Source organism: Pempheris klunzingeri, chromosome 17, assembly GCF_042242105.1.
Source record: "Pempheris klunzingeri isolate RE-2024b chromosome 17, fPemKlu1.hap1, whole genome shotgun sequence".
In the NCBI taxonomy this organism is placed as follows: domain Eukaryota; kingdom Metazoa; phylum Chordata; class Actinopteri; order Acropomatiformes; family Pempheridae; genus Pempheris; species Pempheris klunzingeri.
Window position 1 is genome coordinate 10,372,616 of NC_092028.1, and position 23,007 is coordinate 10,395,622.

A 23,007-nucleotide genomic window follows, 5' to 3' on the forward strand; every position below is an offset into this window, starting at 1 on the left:
TGACTTTTAACAGCTGCTGCTTCTACAACTTCTGCAATGTTTCTATGGTGCTAAATTAGTCATTTTAACTAGTTGTGGGCTGGCTATGGACGACACTGAAAAATGCTGATGACTTAGACTTTGATGATAAAAATGATTTACATGCAGATATGCATTTGTGCATTGACGGCTAAAACTCTAAACTGATACGAGGAACAGCTTGAACATGAGTCATTATACTTATCCTGTGCTATCAAAGTGGTTTGATATTGGACTTTTAATGGTGGATAAGTACATTTGCAGAAAGGTCACAAAGAAAGAGTCTTAAAGGACATGCATAGAAACCTGAAGGAGAGAACAGGTGTGTGTAAAGAGGGTCGACTTTAGAGGCAACAATCACAGCAACAGATGGCCAGCATGAGAGCAGACAGGTAGTCCGGTCAGGACAGCCTCCTTGATCCCATCCACAGGCTATCTAGATCTAAAGGAGGCGGTGCACACCGAACCAGGGTGCCTTCCGCCTCTGTCAAATTGCCTTAACAGGATTACCAGTGTCAGCAGTCAGGGGAAGGGGGGCGAAACCTGGAGCTTAAGCAGGATACTGCTTAAAATCTGGTTTGAGATTAGGACAAGACGGCAGAACGGAGAGCCTGGCAGGACTACGCAGAGAAACCAACACTTTGACATGTTTTGATACTTACTGGTGGATGCAGCCTCTCTGAGTTAGCAAGAGACCTGTGTCGAACTTGGCAAGTTTAAGCAGAACATAGACATTCAGTGATGGTGTGACCGGTAATAGTTAATAACTTTGTTAAAGTTTGATATCGAAATGACCAAACATGAGCAGTTGAATTGACGTCCAAGTTGAGGAGCTAATGGTGTCAGTCCGAGGTTAAGAATTGAGGCTACACGTGACATTTGTGTTGTTTAAGAAGGGCAATTAGTCCGCTTGTTGTTCAGAGTGGGATTAGAGCTAATCTGAGTGTTAAACCTAATCTGTGTAATCTCCATTGATTGGTATTAGATGGAAACAGGATTAACGGGGGGCAGCAGCGAGAGCGAGAGAGAGAGAGAGAGCGAGAGAGAGAAGGGAGGGGGGGGGGCAGAGAACAAAAGAGAGGAAGGCAGAGAAAGCCACAAGAGTGATCTTTGAGAGAATGCAGGAGTGATCAAAAATGCCTTCTGTCTTTTAGGGACCCTCAGCAAAAATGAACGCCGCTCCCCCTGCAGGAAGTGCTCTGGCCCCCGGTGGAGCGACTGGCCCCACCACACCCAAGAAGGGACCACCCAAGTTCAAGCAGAGGCAGACCCGTACATTCAAGAGCAAGGCCCCTAAACCAGGCCAGAAGGGGTAAAATCCCATTGACACTGTATTTATAAAAATCACACACGGTCATAAAACAGGACCTGAGCCACTCACCTCTATGTTTTCTCTCCTCCAGCTTTGGTGATGACATCCCTGGCATGGAGGGCCTTGGCACTGACATCACAGTGGTGTGCCCATGGGAAGCCTTCGGCGACATGGAGCTCAGCGACTTGGCCAAATACGGCATCATTTAAACCTGCTGCCTCCTGCCTTCCTTGCCTGCCTGTACCTCTCCTCTATCTAATCCTCTCCACCCTGCCTTCTCTCCACCTCAGCTCGGCACACCAGCATAAGGCTGCCGGAAAGCCCCCTAATGCCCTCTCGTCTACCTACCTCATGCTTCACTCCACTAAATGAGTGGGATGATAATGTTTTTATTTTTATATCATTAATTATATGATATTGTTTATAGTATATCCATTTGAAATGAGAAGACGAGAAAAGAACTCCACATACCCTTTTCCCATCCATCCACCTACAGTAGTCTACTCCTGACTTCTCCTCCCTCCTCATTTGGACTTCCCTTTCTCCCTTTGCTACTCCTCACCCACGGCAATGGACGCAAGCAAAACACTAGTCAATACTGGTCTTGTATTTGCTTCTAGCTGTCTATTAAAATGTAAATATTTTGATGTCAGTTTCGAACCTTTTTACCTCGTTTTCCATCCTACCTTTTATACTTCCGCCCTCTTTTATTTCGCATTGTATTTTCTAGTCCTTGTGCACAAGCTCACTGTGAACATCAAGGGATGTAAGGAGAGTACGCAACACGCCATAATGGCGAAAACCACAATGCACTTTGACATGATCATGGAGGATGAACTCCCTTTTATCCGATCTCTCTCTCTCTCCTTGCTACTGTCAGAATCCCTCCGTAGAGAAAATGAAGGCACCAATGTTCTGTGTTGCAGGCACCGTACCACAGAAAATGTACTGTGAATGTCCCGATAGCCGCAATAAAACGTATCTATTTTTAGTACTCATGTTGTCTGTCTGTGTTTTTCTCTGGAAGGTCTAATAAAAGCTGAACAAAGCAAGGCAGGCTTGTAAATGAATAATGAGTAAAAACATATCACTAATAAGGACCTTGGATGAGAAACAATCATTTTCCAGCAGTCCTCTAACTCAATTTGAAGATGTTTCTCTCCATGTCTTAAAGCTGGTGTTGGTAGAATTTAGAAGAGAGTTCAGCCTCAGAATTTGAAAGAGTGCAACTTCCACGTCCCTCCCCCTCCCTCTCCAGCCCCTCCCTGCAGGCAGGGCTGTCATGCATGCACAGGCTAACCAAAGCAACTAAAGAGGCCAAGTATACAATTGTGTTTGCATTGATACACAGCAGTAACACTGCAGATGGTGAGCCGTCCACAGGGCAGCGGGCTAACATGAGCCTGCTAACATTCTAACAACAATGCAATGCAAACAGGCATTTTACCACTGTCATTTCCCATCGTCACCATCTTAGTTTAGCATTTACTGTAAGCGTGCTAATATTTGCTAAGTAGCGCACAGCCGAGGCTGATGGAAATATTTTGAAGAACCAAAGGAATGCTGATGGTGCTTGGAGGAAAAGTCGGCAGATTAGGATTCATTTGTTTGAACGTGTACACAAAATATAATTGCAATGCATCCAATAGTTGGAGAGATATTTCAATCCGGACTGAGGTGCTGACTGACAAACATCAAGATGCTATTGTGGCAAAAAAAAAAACGAGCCACAAGAGAAAGAAATTGGATGCAAAGTTCTCCATAGAAACACAACCACATGGCTTCTCTCATCATCCTCCATCAACAGCTTCTCCCGCACAACTCGGGCTGCTATGGTTTCTCCTTCCAAACAATGATCTATCAGCACTGAGTGACGGAGAATCTCTAAGCAAATGTTTCCATTTCAGCCCCGACCTCATGACAGCGACAGGGAGTTGTGGTTGTGTTATTGCTTCGGGATAGTCAAAATAAATGACGTCATGCTTGAATTCCTCTGGTATTAAGTGATACATGGGAGGCTTGTAAATAATCAGTAGATCGATGTTGATGCTCCATATAGTACGAGCACACACATAAAGGTGCATGCATTCTGCTCCTGTGACCTTTGATGCCTTAAAAGATACCGCTCTGACCTTTTGTGATGAGAGTTGAAGAGTGACTTAAGATTCAACTGAACACACCCTGTAAATTCAGTGCGTGCACAGACATGAGCTGAGGTGTTACGTATAGGCTTGTAAAAGGCAACAGTCGAAAGCGTCCTCTATTATTGATGCAACTCCCCCTGTGGCTGACTCACACATCCCAAATGTTTTGCTGTGATTTACCAGTAACTAAGGTGATGCCAGGCCCTGTTCTGTACCCCGGTGAGACTGGGGTGACTCAGCTGGACTCTTACCTTAATTCCCTTTCAATAATGTGCTTCTCACCCCTTCTGAGCAAGTCTTTCACCTGACAGAATATCTCATACTTGCTCCAGACCCTCTGGTTCCTGCACATTAAGCGCACATTATCTGAAAATGGGATGCAAATTCTTCTGGGAAATGGATTCATAAACAGGGAGGAGTGAGCTCTCCCTGCATGCATGTTTGTCATCACCTCCAGGTGTGTGAGCCCCACCTATAGTCTGAGGGAGGGACATGGAGTAAAACGGAGACAGGAGGGGTCTGAAAGGTAGCGATGAGTGGGGGTGCAGGTTTTTCTACTCTTACCCAGCCTGTTGATGCAAGGTGAAGACAATCCTCTCTCCCAGAGCCTTCAGACCTCCCCACTATTCCTCATCTTGTGCTCTTCCTGTTACCTCTGGCTGGCAGAGACATGGGCTCATCATCAGGGTAGGAGGTACATGGCTTCATCCCGAGAGGCTGCAAACGGAAAGTTTATCGCAACTTCAAATCAAGACTTTCAGCGTGGGATTTAGAAGTGGAAGCTGGGAAGTGTGTGCGTCATATACCAAAGGATAAAAGGTAAGTTCCTCTGTTTTTTTGAGGGTTTGGTCCACCTTTGGTAACCATGACTTATAGATTATCAAAGCCACACCTCACAATAAGAGGCCATCGCCAAACATGAATAGATATTTTCTTTTCTAGAATTTATGTGAACTCTGTTGTTAGTTTCATCCAATAATAACTATAACAATTGGCATCAAAAACATAAAATCTCATCGTAAACTCGGCTGATCAAAACCTCTGTGGCCTTATACTAAAATGGAAATAATCTCCTGAAACTGTGCGCTTTGCAGCTATTGTTTTGGAAATCTTTCCCTCGCTGTATGATCTCCTGACCAGCCACACAACCAAAGGGCAACTGCTGGGGCAAAGTTGAGGGCTTGGGTCAGATTTATCAGGTGATAAGCCTACTAAAGGTCATATTTGAATCTCTGATGATGAAACAAAGGCACTGTTATGGGCTGGAGGAAGTGGCAATCGGGCTATCAGGAGTGAATATCTCTCACTCTCGCCCGCGTCTGTCTAAGGCACTTCAGTGAGCTGATGCAGTAGAATAGTTGCTGTTCTTTGCCAGCCTCACCTCCATGTTAAAATTGTCTTTTCCTCCATTCTTATCCCTGGCTAACACGCTCCTCTGCCTTGTTCTGGCATGTTCGTGCCCTCCCTCCTCCTTGCACTCTTCCGCTCTCACTGTCAAACCGCTCTCCCCCTTTTTCTTTTCAACGCAGCGACCTCTGTGTTATCCTGTCTTCCGTTTCACCCAGCTTGTTTTACACTGCCAGTCACTACACTGTCAACCTGCTTGGGGAAACTAACTTCTATTTACATGTGAAGTATGAAGTGCTGACATGTCCCTTTTGTTTCAGGAGAGAGGGCCTTCTATATCAAAGGACACCTAAAAGGAGGGACTGAATCCCCACGAGGATAAAATAAATATGGCCTTTATATCCGAGAAGTACAAATCCCTTTTACCGCTCCTCCTCCTCCTCTATGTCCCTCTCACATGTCTATGCCAGTCAACCAACAGCAGCTCAATCAATATCACAACAAACACCCAAACAACTTCCTCTCCTTTCTCAAATGTTACTTCCCCGAAGCGTGTGCCAGGTTGCAGCAAAGGACTGCACCCCATCTACAGGTACTTATGCGACCGTCGGGCAGCATGGGGAATTGTACTGGAGACCCTGGCCTCTTCAGGCTTCCTGTTCAGCATGGGTCTCCTCTTAGGCCTGCTGCTCTGGTCCTTATGTATCTGTATTTCATCAAAGCACCAACGCAGCAACATCGGCGGCACAGTGGCCTGCATGTCCATGTTCCTGTTGGCCACAGCTGGGATCTTTGCCATCAACTTCTCGTTCATCATCCGCCTCACCCCACAGACCTGCCCCACTAGGCTCTTCCTCTTCGGAGTGCTCTTCGCCCTGGCCTTCTCCTGCCTGCTGGCCCGCTGCATCGCTCTGCTGGGTTTCGCAGCAGCCCGGGGCTGGGGGGAGCCCGCCCTGGCTCTGGGGCTCTTCCTAGTGCAGGTTATCATTTCTACCGAGTGGCTGATCATCGTGTTGGTCCGGGACCAGAAACCTTGCGAGTACAGCCAGGAGGAATTCGCAATGCTGCAGATCTACGTGCTGTGCCTTCTGGCCCTCAGCTTTGTTCTCTCCCTGCACTTCCTGTGCCGCTCATGCTTCACATACAGCTACAGCTACACAGGAGCCGCCCGTCAGCAAGGGAGGACACAGGCCGTGCTGCTCTGCCTCACACTGCTGCTCTCCGTCTGCATCTGGGTGGTGTGGATCACTATGCTCACCAGGGGAAACCCTGAATTGGGCCGTCAGCCGCAGTGGGACGACCCGGTGCTTGGCATCGCATTGGTGGCAAACGGATGGGTGCTCCTGATGGGGCATGGCTTGTCCCAGGTCGCTTTCCTCTGCAGGGGGGAAGCCATGTCCAAGGACATCCCTCTGAGCTTCGCAGGCTGGACCAGCCCCAGCGCTGATATCCCAGGACTGAACAGCCCGAAGGAAGGGAAAGAAAATGGAAGCTTTGAGAATGATGGTGAAAACAGGAGAGGTGAGAAGCAGTCCTCATTAGCAGTGGTGCCTGATTGAAAGGTTGTGAAATATGCTGAGGGCCAAGCGAGATGAAAGTTACAAAATAATTAGGGCTACATCTGACAATTATTTTTGTTATTAATTAATCTGTTCATTATTTCCTCAATTAATCCACTGGTTTGGTCTTTAAATATCAGACAATAAGGAAAAAAAGTGTACTAAAGGTTATTCAGTGTACTGTCATAAAGCACTGAGAAAACAAGTAGATATTCAATATTTGAGCTGTTGGAAAACACTGAATTTTTGGCTTTTGACTTAAAGATTAAACAGTTATTAAAGTAGCTGCTTCATTGTGCATTTGGTTAATCAACCAGTTATTTCATCTTCATCATTATTATTATTATTATTATTATTACTTTCGTGTTTGAAGTTTATTCTTATTCTAATTTCCCCCTGGGGATTATTAAAGTAATTCTGATTCTGATTCTGATCAAAATCATAACAACAGAGGTCAGTATATTGAAAGTAATCATCAGGGATACGACCTGATAACCCATCTAGTAGCAGTTTGTCTCTAATATCAGTTACACTGCAACATTTATCTTAAGTTTGCTAACATTGGCTAATATTACCTGCCATAAGCTAGTGATCAAGAGAAACAAGCGTTACTTCTTTAAAATGTTACAGTGCCGTTCTAAAGGACTTTTTAAAGGTCCCATATTGTGCAAAATGCACTCTTTGATGACTTTCAATGTAAATGTGTCCCTGGTGTGCCAACAGACCACCAAACTCTGGCCAAAGACCATCTTCTCTCTTTTTCTCCTGCTCCATCTTTCAGTAAATGTGTGTGGAAAACATGCTGTCTACATTTGGTTCACGTTATGATGTCACAAAGCAGCAGATTGTTTCTGTTTGTTTAAAACGCAGCGTTCAGACAGCTGCTGAAAACAGCCTCAGCAGCCATGCTAATAATCTATTTTTTAAACATTAAACCATATAAATCTGCTCTAGTGGGAACTTTAAAATGAGCAGAATATGGGTCCTTTAACAAAACAGCTGAACTGCATTATTCCTATCCTATGCTGCAAACAAACACAACAGAATAAATAACCATGGGTGAGTCCAGCTGGCAGCTCCAGATTCAGATGCAGATTGAATGGCATGCCTTATGCTAAAACATAACTACAAGCCTGAATGAATGTGGAGCCGGTGTCCAAAATTACAAAATGAATTCCATCATCAGTCAGCTCGGCGCTCACTGTGGGCCTTCTGATGAACAGTATATAATGAACCGATAATTAGCTAACTGTATCATGCATCTCCCTTCAGGCAGGAGCGCTGAGGCATCACTACGATCGCCCTATGAGTCTGGATTCTCCATGACAGTGAGTAATAAACCATTAGGATTAACAATCTGATTCCACATACTCTGCAATTAAGCCCTGTGACCTTTCACTGCTGGAGGCAATTATGGCTAAGTCATATTGTAAGGTTAATGAAAGAGCACTTTATCATGGGTATTAACTGCCCAGACGTGATGAACGTGTGATTACATGTTTCTGTGTGTTTCAGGAGATCGACCCTGACAAAGATTACACCATCCCTCGCCCTCAGACCACCAACTACAACGAACCTTATGATGAATATTACGGACACAATTGAACCCATTTTCATGTCTTCTTAAACACACACACACACGCACACATACTGATACCAAATCCAGGATGGGTGACCCAACTCATGCACTAATCTGTACTTAATGCACTTGGCACAACATTATCTTTTTCTGTTAAATATTATTGTGCAAATGTAAATAGATTCCTTTAGTGTAAATTCCAAATCTGCTATTGGGATGTGAAATCCTGTCCCAAAAAGGAGAAAAAGCAATAATAATAAGGCTCAGCAGTATGAGTCATCTGCTTGAGTTTCATCATCGAAGGCTGGATGGGTTTGGATAGTCCAGCTGTCTTCTGCTGGGAAATCCACCTTACAAATGCTGAGTGGAAGTGACTCTCTATGATTGTGTGTGTGTGTGCACACTGTGTGCCACCCTGAGATGGTATATAACAGCCCTGAGGTGATAGAGAAGGCGTGAAACTGTCGCTCCGGAGGTGCCAAACTGTTGAGCAGAGCAGAGGCATTTGTGAACGGAAGACAGCGGGGATGAAAGGAGAAAGAACGAGAGAGAGGGAGAGAGAGAGAGAGAGAAGATGAGATGTGATGGGACAAGACAGGAGGAGGATAGGACAGGAGACCTGTCAGCACTGTGGGAGGCCTGTGCCAGCACTGATTAACATCTTCATATTCAAAGTTGCACTACAGTTGCCAGGCTCTGTCAGCGCTGCTGTGCCAAAAACAAGGGATGTGCTCTGCGTACAACAAAAAAAAAAAAAGATACAAGGTACACCTCCTTCCAGTGATACATATTCTCCTGGTTTTCTACAAATGCTCAATAAAAGATTCTTCTATAAAAGCCTGGATTTGTGTGTCATATTCTCAAAGCTCAGCCCTCGCTTCTCTCACTCGTCGTCTGCACAGATGGCACAACAAAGCCCAATTACTCTCTCCACCAGATTCAGATTCATGCCTCCAGGCACCTGCTCCAAACTGGAGGCTCGGGTGCGGCGCCACAGTTCAGCCACCAGGGGGAAGCATCCAGGCAGCAAGTGACACAGGCCTCCTCAGGGTGGATCAGACACATGAAGAGATGCACTGAAAGGAAAAGACGAGTTGTTGCTATAGTAGTAATGCCTCTTGCCTATAAAACATTATCACCATTATACAACATTATCTAGTTTCTGATAGATTCACTTTGATGGCCTGCAGTGACTGCCATCCACAAAGGTCAATTCTTTGCTTCAGTAGAGGCAATCTTCACACAACCCCCTCTTATCAGACGGCCTTCAATCTATTCTTCCAATTAGCCCGACTTCAATTACTCAGAGAGAGCATGCCATCAAATTGGCAATTGGCCTCTTGTGCATTAGAGCAATTAGCAGGAATATGAGGTTTCCCGCCACATCCAACCCATTTACGGCCATTAACTCCAGATGCAATTAAAGATTGTTCCAGATTGTTCCCCCTCGGCAGCAATGAGAAAGTTGGAGGTGGCGGAAGAAGCTTATCGCGCAGGGGACTCGGTTGATGCAACCCAGCTGAGCAGGCGTTAATCGTGTGCAGTTGTTGCCTCCATTTATCATCTGAGTCACACTGGCTATTGGGAAAGAAAAGTTTGCACACAAGTCTGAGAAGCGATTCTTGGTTGTCCTGCAATCAAAAGGTTTCAGCGTTCCTCTCACCTCCCGTGATGTTCTATCAAAAAGTTGTCTTTTTATCTGCTTTTTATGGAGGGTTTTGTGCTGTTTAAAGCAGCCTCTCTCCTGACTGGATAGTCTCATTCCTGCCAAACCCTGGAAAGAAAGTGATAAGCTTCAGACAATCATGGGAAGAAAAGAATATAATGGTTAGCAGCCCTAAAATCACAAAGCATATCTTGGAGTGTGCTCTATCACCTGCTGATAAGCATTGCGTACGAGTGCTTTGCTGCACAAACTAAACCTGAGAAAACAGGGGAACAGGTAATAAGTATTCAAAGACCAGTGTAAAAACCAAACAGTTTATTTATTATATACATTCAATAATAATGAAGAGAATAAACAGAAGGCAGACACAAGGATGGCAAAATAAAACATTGTGAGAAAATGCATGTCACTTATTGAAAAAAAAATAAATCACTTGGATAAATCAGCTTTTAAGAGCATGTGACCAAAAACTCCACATGCAATTCAAACTCATTTATTAAATCCCTGTACAAAAAAAAACAAAAAAAAAACCTCCCACTGGGTTGACTTGAGCACAGTGCAGGGAGACGGGGTCAGCTTCTGTGTCTTTCCAGCACACCTCTGCGGTGATTTTGCAGCCTTCCAAATATGATCTGCCGCAATTAGGGGAGACAGAAACGAGCGAGAGCGGCCCAGAAGAGCCACTGCAGCCTTGCCGCAGTCGCTGCTCGATAGTGATTACGCCACCACGACGCGAGCTTTTGCCAACTGGATGAGTGAGGTGGAAGTGTTGCTAAATGAGCGTCTCGTGTGGGCAGGTTGATAATAACACTCTGTACTAGCCTGGGAGCAGGCAGCTGTCAGATCACCAGCCTCACCTCTGCACGGAGGCATTTCTAGCGCAGAACTTAAGGCCAAATTATCATAGGGAGGGCTAATGTTTGATTTTCATTATAAAAGCAAATCACAAGAGTCCACACATGCCAAATCAAACCTTATACATTTGAAAATGACTGGTGATTATAAAGACGACCACTGAGGCACAGAGAAGAGATAACCCAGATTATTGAAGCGGACCGAATCGGCTTCTGAGGGCCACTTGCTTCTGCCCTCCCCACCCAGAAACTCTCTCCTGGACCTTCACTGAGACTCCCCGTCACTCCTGTCTCCTCTCATCACTTTACATCAGATCTCTTTCCTCCTCGCGCCATGTAAACAGCCCATTCTCCTCCCAATCTTCCTCCTTACAGCACTATGATTTGAATTCATGCACAAATGAAAAGCTCCTCTGACCGACTGACACCCCTTCCTCTCGCACAAAAGCATGCATAGCAACACTTCTGATAATACTTGTAAGGAATAGTAAGACAAAAAAAAAAAAAAGAAGAGGTAACGCGCGTCAAAAATACTCATTGGACCTACTGCACACAGTTTTCACAATCATACAAAACATTACCCCTCCTCGCACTGTCCGCTCCACCCTGAGCGCACTGTACCCCCTGAAAAAAGGTAAAAAAAATTTAAAAAAGACAGCAGGGGACGTTGTTATCCTGTCAGCTAATGATTAATGGCTTCAGCATCTCACCTTCACAATCGCTGCCACAGTTCCCTCAGCTAACCACCCACACATTGTTTCATTGTTCAAAAGGTGGCCGCTGGGCCCTTTCGACATTGTGCGGACGCTCCCCTCCGTTTGCTTTGCCTGTAATTTGGCCCTACTGGCAAATGTGATTCAAAATATCCTGTCTGTCTTTCTGCGTGTCCCTCCTGACTCCATCTGCTCCGATTTCCCTCGTCTGCGGCAAACACCTCTGCTTCTACGGCACGATCATGCGATGACTAAAGAAAAAAAAAGCCAATATATTTTTGTTTGGACTGAATTAAAAAGCTACCCAGCTCGTTTTGTTTGCCGGTCAGAAATCCCAGAATTGCTTTTAAATGCGTGTACGCCGTCTTTTTGTAGACGCCGCTTCAATTATCAATTTCCCAGGGTGCTGTTTCAGCACTGTACTGAAATATACAGCTTCAACCCACAGATAAAAAAAACAATATAACAACGCAAAGGCAAAAACAAAACAACCACAAAAATAGGAAATACATCAGGACCAAAAATGTGCTTTCTTCAGAAATCTTTGGAACCAAAAAGGCAAATAATAGCAATAACAACATAGTGAGAGTATATGGAGATGTGATACATACAGGACAGATACTTGGTCTATAAATTGTCTGGCTGCCAGTTTTATGATGCCTTGTTAAGAGAACATTAAAACTATTCGGACTGAACAATCCCAGAGAGCATGATGAAGGATTTAAAATGACAACATGACACGTACTAGAGTATGTGGTGTCCTGTCACGATAAAAATTATGAACATAAATAGAAAACCGATAAATCCTCATTACTTCAAGACTCCGTTACATGACTGCAATCTCTTTTTCGCACCGTGTTCTAATCTGGGCTGTTCTGTTGGGATCTACTGTTCTGCTGAGTTGAGATCAGACACCGTTTCCACGCACAGAGCTCGAGCACAGAAGCAGCTCCGCCTGAAGCCTGCAGGCATAAATATCTCAACTGGCCAGAAGGGATTCCCGTTTGGCTGACGGGCGGATGATTAGTTTCCCACGTGGGCGTTCCTGCTTCAGATCTGCTTTGCTAAATCTAGTTCATTTGTGTTCCATGTGTTCTTTGTCCATCTGACCCGTTCATTCGCTGCATCGCTGCTACAGCTGGAATGTCTGACGGTTTGGGGAGATAGAAACAAATGTACCGAGTCCTTTTTTGGAAGAAGCACTGTGAGCAGATCGGGGGATGAGCCTTAGAGGGGAGGTGCAGCGGGATCTCAAAATGGACATACATGTACATATGGGGTCAGTTCATTGCTGAAATGAAAAGAAGCTGATCGACATCCCATCTTAGTGTTGCAGTTACAGTAATAAATGGACTATGTGCAGATCAGCAACAAGGACAAATGAATGGCTCTGTCACTGAAAATAATGGATATCCATGTTATATATAATGACGTCGCTATGCTTCTTATCAATGGCAGCAAAACAAATGAAAGAGAAACTGAGGTAATGCAGAAAAAAACAGTCACTTGTTTTTTTTCCTTGTCATTTTCGCTTTTTTTTTTCAAATCTTTTTTTTTTTTTTTTTTTAAACATTAGCTTTGTTTCCTTTTACACTTGGGGGAAGGTGTGAAATGTAAAATGACAAAAAAAAAAGAGACTTTTTTTTCTCCATGAAGTGTTCATAGTTTGCTGTTACCGGGACAACAGTGGTTTCTCTCAGTCAGATGCTCCCCAGTCAGAGTTTCCTCCGGCTGAATGTCCACTATTCCAGCTTTACAAAATAATAATAACAATAATTCCTACTCCTCCTGTATTGAGCCGTCCAACTTTGATTAATTTTTTTCATTATTATGCCGCGATGCTAAACCAGGGGGACTGTGATGTGGAGAGGGTGGCTTTATGTCAATGTAGTGTTTAAAAGCATAAGTACCTTTTTTTAGTAATGCTGTGCTGTGGCATCGTTCTGTGCAGGCCATCGATAAAGGGAAAAACGCAGAGGAAACCGTGCACTTGGTGTTGAATGTAAGTGTGTGTATATAAGTCTGATTGGGTCTGACAGGGCAGTGGATATACTGAACGTTCAGAGACCTTTAGGAACAAAAAGGTTTATAGTGTGCAGGATCACACAGGAACAGCAGTGTCTCTCCTTCCAGGCCCCCGTAGTGTTTCGAAAACCATCCGAAATTGTGCCCTGTGGTTCAAAGTAGTCGGCTCCAGCTTTTGATGCGGGAGACACTCGTGGCAGTTTTGTCATTGTTTCCATGTCAGCGACAGACAAAAGAGTACAGAAAACAGAGCTTGAGTTGATGATGTGGCAGTGACCTCTCTCGCCACGGTAAAAAGAAAAAACAAAACACATGAGTTGTCACTTTAGTCCGCCTGCAGGAAAATGGAGGGGAGCGGCTGCCAAACAAAGAGCTTGAAAAAGGGGTTTGGAGCGTTGTGAAATTCCTTGGGTGTGATTTGTGGCTTTAGTAAGGAGCAAACCTACTGTATCCCGCCCGGTATAAACTGGCCTGCAAGAGACAGAGGGGACAACACAGTGAGGGAGGGGGGAAAATGAAGTTACAGCTATATGTTCTGCTGAGGATACATAAGAAACAAATGAATGGGGTGGATCCAAACAAGAGCTACATCTACTTTGCATTCCATTTTCCTCTCACTAAAGTGAACACTGTTTGTTAGATTAGTTGGATTCACAAAGAGATGAAGATTTCTTTTCTACACTGGCTGTTTTGCAGAGCGTGTCAGTTTTCTCACCATGGCTCCCACTCCGTAAGCAGCAGCGGCTGGAGTTAAAGCGTGGTAGGGGTCTGTGGTGTACACCCGGCCATAGCTAACAGAACAAGCACAACAGACAAGAAATTACTCATTTGAAGTTGCACATTTCTACCAATGGTTTCACACTGCTTCACTGCAGGTGGCAGTAACACGCCGGAACCAAGGAAGCCCAGTAACGAAGAAGAAGATTGTTGGAAAGTCACTTTCACATGAAAACATCATCACAGTGTCGATGTGCTCACAAAGCCTTTTGGTGAATAGCGGTTAAAGCAAACAAAAACAGGGCACCTTAGCGCCAAATTTGCATCTTGCAGCTGTCTTTTATCAAATTCATGGTTTTGAGAGGCTTTTTTACATGCAGCTGGCAAAAAACGCTGCTTCATGGGGCACATTTAAAGAAGAAACCGTTTTCAACTGATTATTACACTTGGTAAGTGTTGGGACTTATGCAATGATTTAATGATATTAGTTTGGTTTACTGACCATGTTGCCATTCAGGTAATTTTTTTACTGCATCTGAAGATTCAAGACTACATTCTCAGGTCTTGCTGTCTTTCGCTATCGTCTTATCCATTTGCATGCATCCATTAGTACTGTGTGTATGTTGCACATAAATACATCTGTATTAATCCTGGGGCCTTGGATGCTTCTTTAGATTTTCCTCAGTCAATTAATAAAAGAAAACTGTGCCTCATATCTGACTTCAGACCATCTTCAAAGACTGCATCTCAGCACTTCTGTTGTACAGTACGGCGTCTGTCTGTGTGTGTGTGTGTGTGTGTGTGTGTGTGTGTGTGTGTGTGTGTGTGTGTGTGTGTGTGTGTGTGTGTGTGTGTGTGTGTGTGTGTGTGTGTGTGTGTGTGTGTGTGTGTTTACTGATGTGCGTCCTGCCTTGACCTCACCTGTCACTGTAGGCGGCAGCTGCGGCGGTTGCTCCGGTTACGGCCGCAGGTTGGGCGTAGCGATAGGCAGCGGCAGCGGCGGCAGCAGCAGCAGGGTAGCCTCCCTAGGGACACACACACACACGCATAACAGAGCTAACTCACATGCCTCTGAGGAAGGAGACACCTGGGCTGAGGTGTGTAAATGACTGAGGGAGGGGAGCACCACATAGAGATGGAATATACTGACATTTGAAGCTAAGAACAACTTATGTATACAAAATGTGTCTTTCTGGTGAAGTTTTGAAAATATGTTGAAGATATTACACTTTGATTTCTCTTTATTTCTACTGTATGTACCAACTGATGCACAATTCAAAGGTAAAATTAGAAAATAGAGAAATTTAATTATATATTCATTCTAGACATACTTCAAATTTCCTTGCAATCAGTAAAAAATAACCATTTCCTAACATTTATAATTACACTTCCTTGCACATACTGTATGTATGGCCTGACCTGTTTATCACAATCACAAGTGAAACACAGTATGTGTCAGTATATTGCATTTCTTTATGGGGAGAGGAGGTGTGGGGCTGAATGTAGGACAAGAGTGCTTTATCAGTGAGACAGATAGAGGAAATTGGACTGTCGAGGTTGAGTTAGATTGTATTATTTCACCACTATGGGAGAGGGGGAGGTGAAAACAGTGGAAGACAAAATGTTCACACAGTTGAGGCCATATAGAAACCTCAAAGTCTTGTCAGAACAGAAGATCCAAGAAATGAACGGATGCGACAAGAGAACACCTACAGTTTGAGGACACTAAAGGTTACTGGAGTCAGAAGGTCTAGTGGAGACATATTTATGACAAAAACTGAATTGTCTGTTATTATTTGTGTTCTTTCACATGGATTCAGGCGACAGAAAAAAAAAGAGGAAGATGGAAAACAAAAAAGGTCGCACACACAAACACACCCACACAAGCCTATGCTGACTAAAAATCATCTCCTCGCACTGAGACTGCATGCATGACCCAAATTAAAGTTCAAACCTACTCAAAAAACACAACACCACTGCATTTGGACCTGATCAGAACAGAGCACAGCAAAAGCACAACAGAAACACCCCAGCATTGTCCGAGACGCCTGCAGGACACGGAGCGGAGGTGGAGGGACAGGATAGAAAATGTGGGGTTATTGGGGGGGGAGCAAGGCCTTCTTGGGTGAATGGAGGGAAAAGGAGCAGTTATACAGTATGTCTGCATGCAGCAGCTGATCAGCACATGCTTCAGTAATCATCCTGGGAGGGGTCGGGGTGGTTAATTCAGGAAGAGACCATGTTCTCCGTTTCAACGTGAAGGAGTATCTTACATCCAAGACTTAGATTGACTACACCCGCAATAGTAGCCTCCAATTTCAAAAGGAGTGATGGAAGAAAGCTATAGTTTGGTTGAAACCATCTTGGTTGTGCCCAATTTCGACAATATGTGCTGACAATTTTTGGTTTGCGAAAATGTCGGTGTATATTACAGGCACGAGAACAAAATATGTGTGGGTGTCTTTTTTTCTCCAAAACTAGCCGACCGCACAAAAGAGACCAGGTTCTCTTTTGAACAAACTGGTAGGAAAAAATACATTCAATACAATTTAGTAGTTTAGTAGACAAACAAAGCCCTTCGCCACAATCGGGGAAAAAAGTGCAAATTTCAGTGAGTTAGTAGACAAATAAAGAAAAACTCAAAGCAGTGGTAATTTTTTTTTTAAACAACTAAAAGAAAACATGTTCCAGATCAGATCAGATCAGAAGATGATTCATAAGATCAGAGGAGGTAGTACAGTAAAACAATGCACACTGTGGGTTTGGTGTTGAGTTGACCCTACCTGAGGCAATCTGGGACTAAGGACTGAGTCCTGAAACACTAGTCTATAGAGAGAACAGAAACAACCGTTGTCAACCTGATTACGCACGCACGCACACACACTCTTGTTCATGTGCTCACACACTCGTACACTGACGCACGCTACCGCATCCGCCCACAGAGCAGCCTTTATACTGGTGTTATTAACATTATGAGAGCTCAATACAACCTATTTTGGCCCAAGCTGTGTTCAAACTGTGTAATAAGGGACTTTTTTTTGTCGCAACAAAAAATAATCCTGAGGCAAAAAACAAAAAATAGCTTTTCATCGTGAAGAATCTGGTGTTGATTTGTTACAAGTGGTGCGTTGTGTTTCCAAACAGCTCTTCATTGTAGGCTCAATCACCTTTATGCAGGCAGCTCTGTGCAGCGCATGACTGGACGCACATGCAGAATCACCCCCAGAGGGAAAAAAAAAAAAAAGAGCAGGAGAAAGCCGTGAGGGGAGGGATAGAGAGGGTGTGTTGGAGCTTGGTGGGAGGTGAGTTTACTTACATATAAGTCTGCGGCTCCGTAAAACCCATCCTGATACACCACGCTGAGAGAGGAAGAAAAACAGGGAGGGACGGAGAGGGGGAAGAAGAGTAGGAGGGTATAGGGGGGAGGGGGAGGGAGGGTGGTGCAGTGGAGGGGGTGCAAACGGAGTGGTGCACAGTCCCAAAACCAGAGTGGATGAACGTCACAACACAGCAAAAACAAAAGGGGGAAGAGGACAAGAGAGAAAGAAAGAGAGAGAGAAAAGTAGTTATTTCACACCCATGCAGCATGCAGAGGAAATACAACTTCCATTAAAGCTCCACGACCAAAAACATTAAACATTAGAGTCTTGGGGCCAATAGATAAAGTTCATTGAGCTGAAATGAGACCATAAACTGCTATTGTTCCCCCGCTACAAGGAAATCAAAGCAGTAAAGGTTACGTTGAATGGATCATTTTATGGTGGAGACGTGTTGTTTCTCAGTGGAGCAGATATGGAGAGGGTATTTCCCGCATCCCCCAATTTCATCTTGTTCAGCTTAATTTCAACGCCATCACAGTAAGCAGCCGCAAGGCCATTAACCATTCGATTCTGCCTTGATCTGAATATCACAGTGGTCACAACCCCATTAGCCAATCATCACGGCACAGCGACAACATGCACAGTACACGCACCGAGAGGACAATAAAACAGGTCACAGTAAACGTGAATAATTTGGAGTGCATCGGTGTGCAGGGTGACTGCATCTGCATAATGGCTGCATGTGGTTGGTGTGTGTTTACTGAAATCTGCTGATGGTTGTATCTGTGCGTTTATTCAAATGAGCCTTCGATGGTGCAATCCTGCCACAGCGTCATACTCCACTGACTGGCTTTCGAGCTGACTGACAATGTGCCAGTTGGGCTGCTCAAGAGAGTGAAGTGTGAATAATGTTTGAGCATGAGGAGTGTATGAGCACAGCTGTGTTAAACAGAGATCTGCTCAAACACAATTTGGAAAATGATTCTGAAAGTGGCGTGTTCCTCGATAGATTTACTAAGCGCTAAACAAAACAACTGATCTTGACTCTAAAATGTGCTATAGTGTTATAGAAAACACATAGAGCAGATCTGGGGCAGCTACAAAGTGTGTGAAGTCAACAACTCTCGTTTATAAGCAGGCTATCCTTCTTACCCAGGGTAGGCAGGGATGGCAGGCTGAGGCACAGCAGCCCGTACGGCACTGTAGACGGGCCGGCCTCGGCCCCTGAGGTGGGCACCACGAAACGCTGCTGCTGCTGCTGTAGTGGCGGCTGCTGCTGCTGAAGGGTAGGGAAACCCTGGGACTGAAGGAGGAGGGAGATGGGGAAGGGAAGAAAAGGGTTAAGGGGGGAGGTGGAGAAAGGGAAAGAAAGATGAAGGGACAGCAGAGGATTTAGGGGCGAAAGATAAAAATGCAGGCAAGAATAGGACAATGTGAATAGAGAAAACAGACGGAGGCTCAGGATGAATTAAGGAGAAAAAAAAGAGCAATGAAAGAAGGGGAATAATCCAACTACAGCCTTTAGGGCTTGATATCAATAAAAGTGTCAGTGAGGAGAAAAGTTAGGCAAGCAGTGAATTACTAGAAATTAAAGATTGGAATATGACTGAAATCTAATGTGGGCTGTAGAGATTCCACTTTGGGGTAAGGAGATGGAGACTGGCCTTACCTGCGTAGAGCTCTGGTCCGTACACGGCCCCCACCATAGGACTCAATTTCCACCCCGCTGATAGTCACACAGAGGAAAAGGGGCAATTAATTCATATGGGCAGATTAAGAAGTGCATAGGATCCTACATGCCACATTTCACCACGCCATTAGAGCTGTCATTCACTTACTCACTATTATTGTCATGTGTAGTTGAGGCAGTCCAACAGGGCCTTGCCTTGTTTTCATAATACAGATCCCCTCTGCAAGACTACAAAACTACACTAGAAGTTGCAATGGAGGAATAATGGAAGACCAGGAGTAAATGCTGCTGAGCTCTGGCCATGTTAATCAGATGAATATGCTACACTAGAAGTGTGAGGTGACGCGGAACAGACACTTGACTCTGCACTTTTCGTTGCCTGTGCATTGTCTTGCAGACAGACAGTACAAGCGGCGAGGCCATGGCAGACAAACATTGGATACCATTTCCGACAAATACTACATATTAATAAACACTTATTAATGGCATTATAGCTGTGTATAGCACAGAAGTAATGTGTTACAAACAATTTGTTTAACGCTTTGTATGCTGCTTAGAAATGCAGGGGGACTAAACGTCATCATGGAGGGTAGAGGGTGTTAAAAATAATACACTGAGTGGCCATACTTAGTGTGGTCAGCAGCAGAGCCTACAGGGAGGGAACAGTGAGCCTGTATTGTGTATTTAACCCTGCCTGCGTCTGCCTCTCCCTGTGTACCTACGCTGTTTGGATTATTAGGAGGGCCACAGCTCACTGTTAATGTGTGTCAGTGTGGTTGTTACCGTAAGGCAGTGTGCTGAGGGCCTCTCCGTTAGGGTAGGGGCTGACCATTTTCTTGTTAGTCATCACCCTGGCGGTGGCGTTATTCACCTGGGGGACGGAGGAGCAGACGGTCAAAGAGACAGGCACAACAGCTCAACACAGGAAGCTGAAGCACAACACAGACGTAGGGGCTGACATGTGCGTTTTTGTTTTGTTTGTACATCTAGGTGGATCTCTGAGGCTGATAATTACTATCTGTGCACTAAGTGTGGTGTTATGTGTAAAATCTACTTTTGCAGAATGAAAATGGAAAGCAAAGTCACTGGTGTTATACTATAGCTTTACTCCCGACATGCTCGCTAACTCTTCTCAATGCTGTGTCCTGGTGTACACGTCTATGTTTGTGTGTAAAAAAGTGGGTGGGGACTGTTACGGGGATTTTTAGTCATCATGCAATTAAAAGCGAGTTGCCAAGTAGAGATCTGGTGATTCATTGGGGAGAGATATAAGGGCTGCCATGGGTGAAATTGGTTATGTTGCTGCTGTGATATGTGCTACACATAAAAGGGGGGTGGGGGCACAGCAAAAGAGACTGAACTCTTCTTGTTTTTGGCATGCACAGGTGAAAGTATTGTATTTCCTTTTCTTTTCTTTTTTATTTAGGTGTGTATGGATGTTCTGCGCATGCTGGCTGACATTTCAGTCTACTGCTTAGGCTTTCAATTCAAGATGGCTGATAATCTCCTCTCTGAGCTTCAAAGGCTCACACTCCGGTCCCTTGATCTATCCTCATCTTCCTTTGATGGGCTTTAAGAGAAGGAGATTGTGGCTCAGTGTAATAACCCATACTGTCCAAAAGTGATGTTGAAGCTCTGCATCTGACTGTGTGGCGAGCTAAAGATGAATGACCTTTTGGCTAGATGAGGGGAGAGTGTGTGCATGTGTGCGAGACAAAGAAGGAGAGAGGCCGAGAGACTGAGGAATGAGAGTGCTTGTGTGCGCACACACGCTGCACTCCCATTTAGAAGCCCATTAAGGCCTCGGCTGCCATTCGCATCGCCACTCTCAGTGAGTCATGTTCTTTATCTGCCGAGCTTCATTCAAATGGAAATGAGGTTTACCTCATTTTTCCCTCATTGCAAATGACAAGGTCAGCGGCAAATAATTCAATTAGCCTAGCCTGGCTAGCTATCTGACGCAACTGTCCGCGGGTGTTTGAGCCGAGACATTTTGAAATGTAAATCAAGTTAATGAATCACATTATTGTCAACATTTTTTTGTATCACAGTGAAAATTTCTCCTCGCTTGTAAGACGTTTTATGTTGACCAATAACAGTTAATGATCATTTTGCCTAAAGCTGCGTCTGTGTGTGTCCAGTATACATAGATATATATACCTGTGTTTGTGTCATGTGCAGTCAATGAAACTGGGTTGGCAGAAACACATGCAAATCGACAGAATATGGAAGGCAAATCTTAGGCAAAGTGTTAAAGGTTGCCCTCCCAGTCCAGCCTGAACAATAAACCTGGACAAAATGAAGTCACATTTCCATATGAAACCAAACTTGTGGGGTTTACACTCCTAAAAAGAAATATTCAAAAAAAGATATACAAGGGAGAGAAAGAGGGAGTGCAAAAACATTTGTTTGACAAAATTAATAATCATATAACACAGAAATTACACGCAGCCAAATATGGGCGCATCACATGACCAAGAGTGAGTAACAAACCAAAAGAAGAAAAAAGTAAAAATTCAGCCAATCAGCAAGCGTCGGATGCAGCGTAGAGACCAATCAAAACAATCGCAGCACTCCCACATCGAACACGTACGAGACAAAGATGGGACGAAGTTAAGAGGAAGGGATGCAGGTGAGAAGTTAAGAGACAGAGCCAGTCCATATACAAAAACGGGAGAACATAAAGATGGAGTGAAGAGAAAGAGAAAAAAGGGAGAAAGTTTACATGAGCAACAAAAAAAAAAAAAAAAAAAACTAACAACAATTACTGTTTAAAGAAAAAAAACATATATCCCAAGGTGCATCATTCAAATAAAGCAATTAGATTTGGTGACCATTCTCCTGAAAATCTCATTATATGTGGTGGGTTGAGAAACAGAGCACCAAAGGATGGAGGGAACAGAGAGAGAGAGAGAGAGAGAGAGAGAGACAGGGAGGGAGAGAGAGAGAGGAGAGAGAGAGAGGAGAGAGAGAGAGAGAGAGAGAGAAAGAAAGAGAAAGAGAGAGCGCAATCCTCATTCCCAAAAAAGGAGAGAAATAAAATAAACATGAGACACTATGCCAGGCATTAGAACTGTGTGTCACAAACTAAGACCAATACAGTACAACTACGACTACTACTACAACTACTAGTACACAGACAATCCACTACAAGAAAACCAAACCAAAGGAGAAAAACAAAATGGCAGCATAATAGAGACCCAAAAAACAGTAAAGTAAACCCCATATCTGTTCAGAGATGCATATGGTTACACAACACTGGCTGATTTGATAAGTGACCACATCTGGAGCAGCCTGGTGTTCGAGACAGATTTTTATTTTCACATACTTTAGCAGAAGTACCCCTAAATGGGCAGATCCAGTTTAATTTTTAATGAAGACCTTTTTTTCTAAGGCTAGGACTTAACATTTGGAAAGTTTGTGTCTAGGAAGCCGAGACACTTGTTGGCTTACGGTGTGCCACGATGCATGTAGAACAATTTCTGCATTACAAAGCCTGGCTAAACCCCTTACCTAAATCTGTCACGTCTTAACTCACATTTTCATGTACATGGTGTCTAGAGTTGCCTAATATTTGACAAATGTGCATAATGCTAAAAGCAGGCAGATCAGTAAAGTAAAGAAATTCAAAACCAGCGTTATTTGCCCTGCAGCTTGGGGACAAAGCAATCGTAGGGAGCAACAGGGAGCGAAGCTTCATGTCATTTCTGTTGATTTTTAAAAAAAAAATTATAATCAATCAAGGAAATGAAATCTATATACATCCAGTCCAATGGAGAATTAATCAGATGGATTGTGATAGCGGTGTCATTGCATAGAGGAGGGTGATTACATTCGGACATTCCCAGTGAGGTGTTAATGACATGGTGGGGGACGGGCATGTGGAGAGAATATTACTGTTAGGAGATCCAATCTGTTGAAAGTTGCTGTATCCGTCTGCCTGTGTGCCTGTGATACTGTGTTGTACAAGGTAACATTGCATAACAGTAACAGCTCTCTGGGGCATCGCACTGCGTGGGAAATCATCTGATGAATAGAAATGCAAAGACTAATTTTGTAACTT

General features: G+C 44.1%; 3 protein-coding genes across 3 annotated transcripts in view; 2 read left to right on the forward strand and 1 right to left on the reverse strand.

The window, feature by feature from the left end:
* The first annotated feature begins 1,187 nt into the window (after positions 1-1,187).
* pde6hb (phosphodiesterase 6H, cGMP-specific, cone, gamma, paralog b) lies at positions 1,188-1,682 on the forward strand. The gene is made up of 2 exons (XM_070848391.1): positions 1,188-1,330; positions 1,422-1,682. The coding sequence occupies exons 1-2, from the start codon at positions 1,188-1,190 to the stop codon at positions 1,537-1,539; spliced, it is 261 nt and encodes an 86-aa protein (XP_070704492.1). The 3' UTR covers positions 1,540-1,682.
* Positions 1,683-5,181: 3,499 nt separating this feature from the next.
* LOC139217251 (G-protein coupled receptor family C group 5 member D) lies at positions 5,182-8,767 on the forward strand. The gene is made up of 3 exons (XM_070848568.1): positions 5,182-6,342; positions 7,653-7,708; positions 7,896-8,767. Exons 1-3 carry the CDS (start codon positions 5,211-5,213, stop codon positions 7,983-7,985), a joined length of 1,278 nt encoding a protein of 425 aa, XP_070704669.1. The 5' UTR covers positions 5,182-5,210; the 3' UTR covers positions 7,986-8,767.
* Positions 8,768-9,989: 1,222 nt separating this feature from the next.
* LOC139216456 (RNA binding protein fox-1 homolog 2-like) overlaps positions 9,990-23,007 on the reverse strand; it is a 42,695-nt gene continuing 29,677 nt past the window's right edge. The window contains exons 7-13 of the mRNA XM_070847575.1: positions 19,728-19,815; positions 18,924-18,980; positions 18,407-18,557; positions 17,251-17,293; positions 14,856-14,959; positions 13,933-14,008; positions 9,990-13,688 (exon numbers count right to left, since the gene is read on the reverse strand). Coding sequence (XP_070703676.1) covers positions 13,644-13,688; positions 13,933-14,008; positions 14,856-14,959; positions 17,251-17,293; positions 18,407-18,557; positions 18,924-18,980; positions 19,728-19,815 — 564 coding nt within the window. The 3' untranslated portion in view covers positions 9,990-13,643. The remainder of the gene's footprint in view (positions 13,689-13,932; positions 14,009-14,855; positions 14,960-17,250; positions 17,294-18,406; positions 18,558-18,923; positions 18,981-19,727; positions 19,816-23,007) is intronic.

Coding starts and splice junctions, on each gene's coding strand:
- pde6hb (XM_070848391.1), top strand. CDS start 1,188: ATGAACGCCGCTCCCCCTGCAGGAAGTGCTCTGGCCCCCGGTGGAGCG. Junction 1,331..1,421: donor CCTAAACCAGGCCAGAAGGG/GTAAAATCCCAT, acceptor TCTCTCCTCCAG/CTTTGGTGATGACATCCCTG.
- LOC139217251 (XM_070848568.1), top strand. CDS start 5,211: ATGGCCTTTATATCCGAGAAGTACAAATCCCTTTTACCGCTCCTCCTC. Junction 6,343..7,652: donor TGATGGTGAAAACAGGAGAG/GTGAGAAGCAGT, acceptor ATCTCCCTTCAG/GCAGGAGCGCTGAGGCATCA. Junction 7,709..7,895: donor AGTCTGGATTCTCCATGACA/GTGAGTAATAAA, acceptor TGTGTGTTTCAG/GAGATCGACCCTGACAAAGA.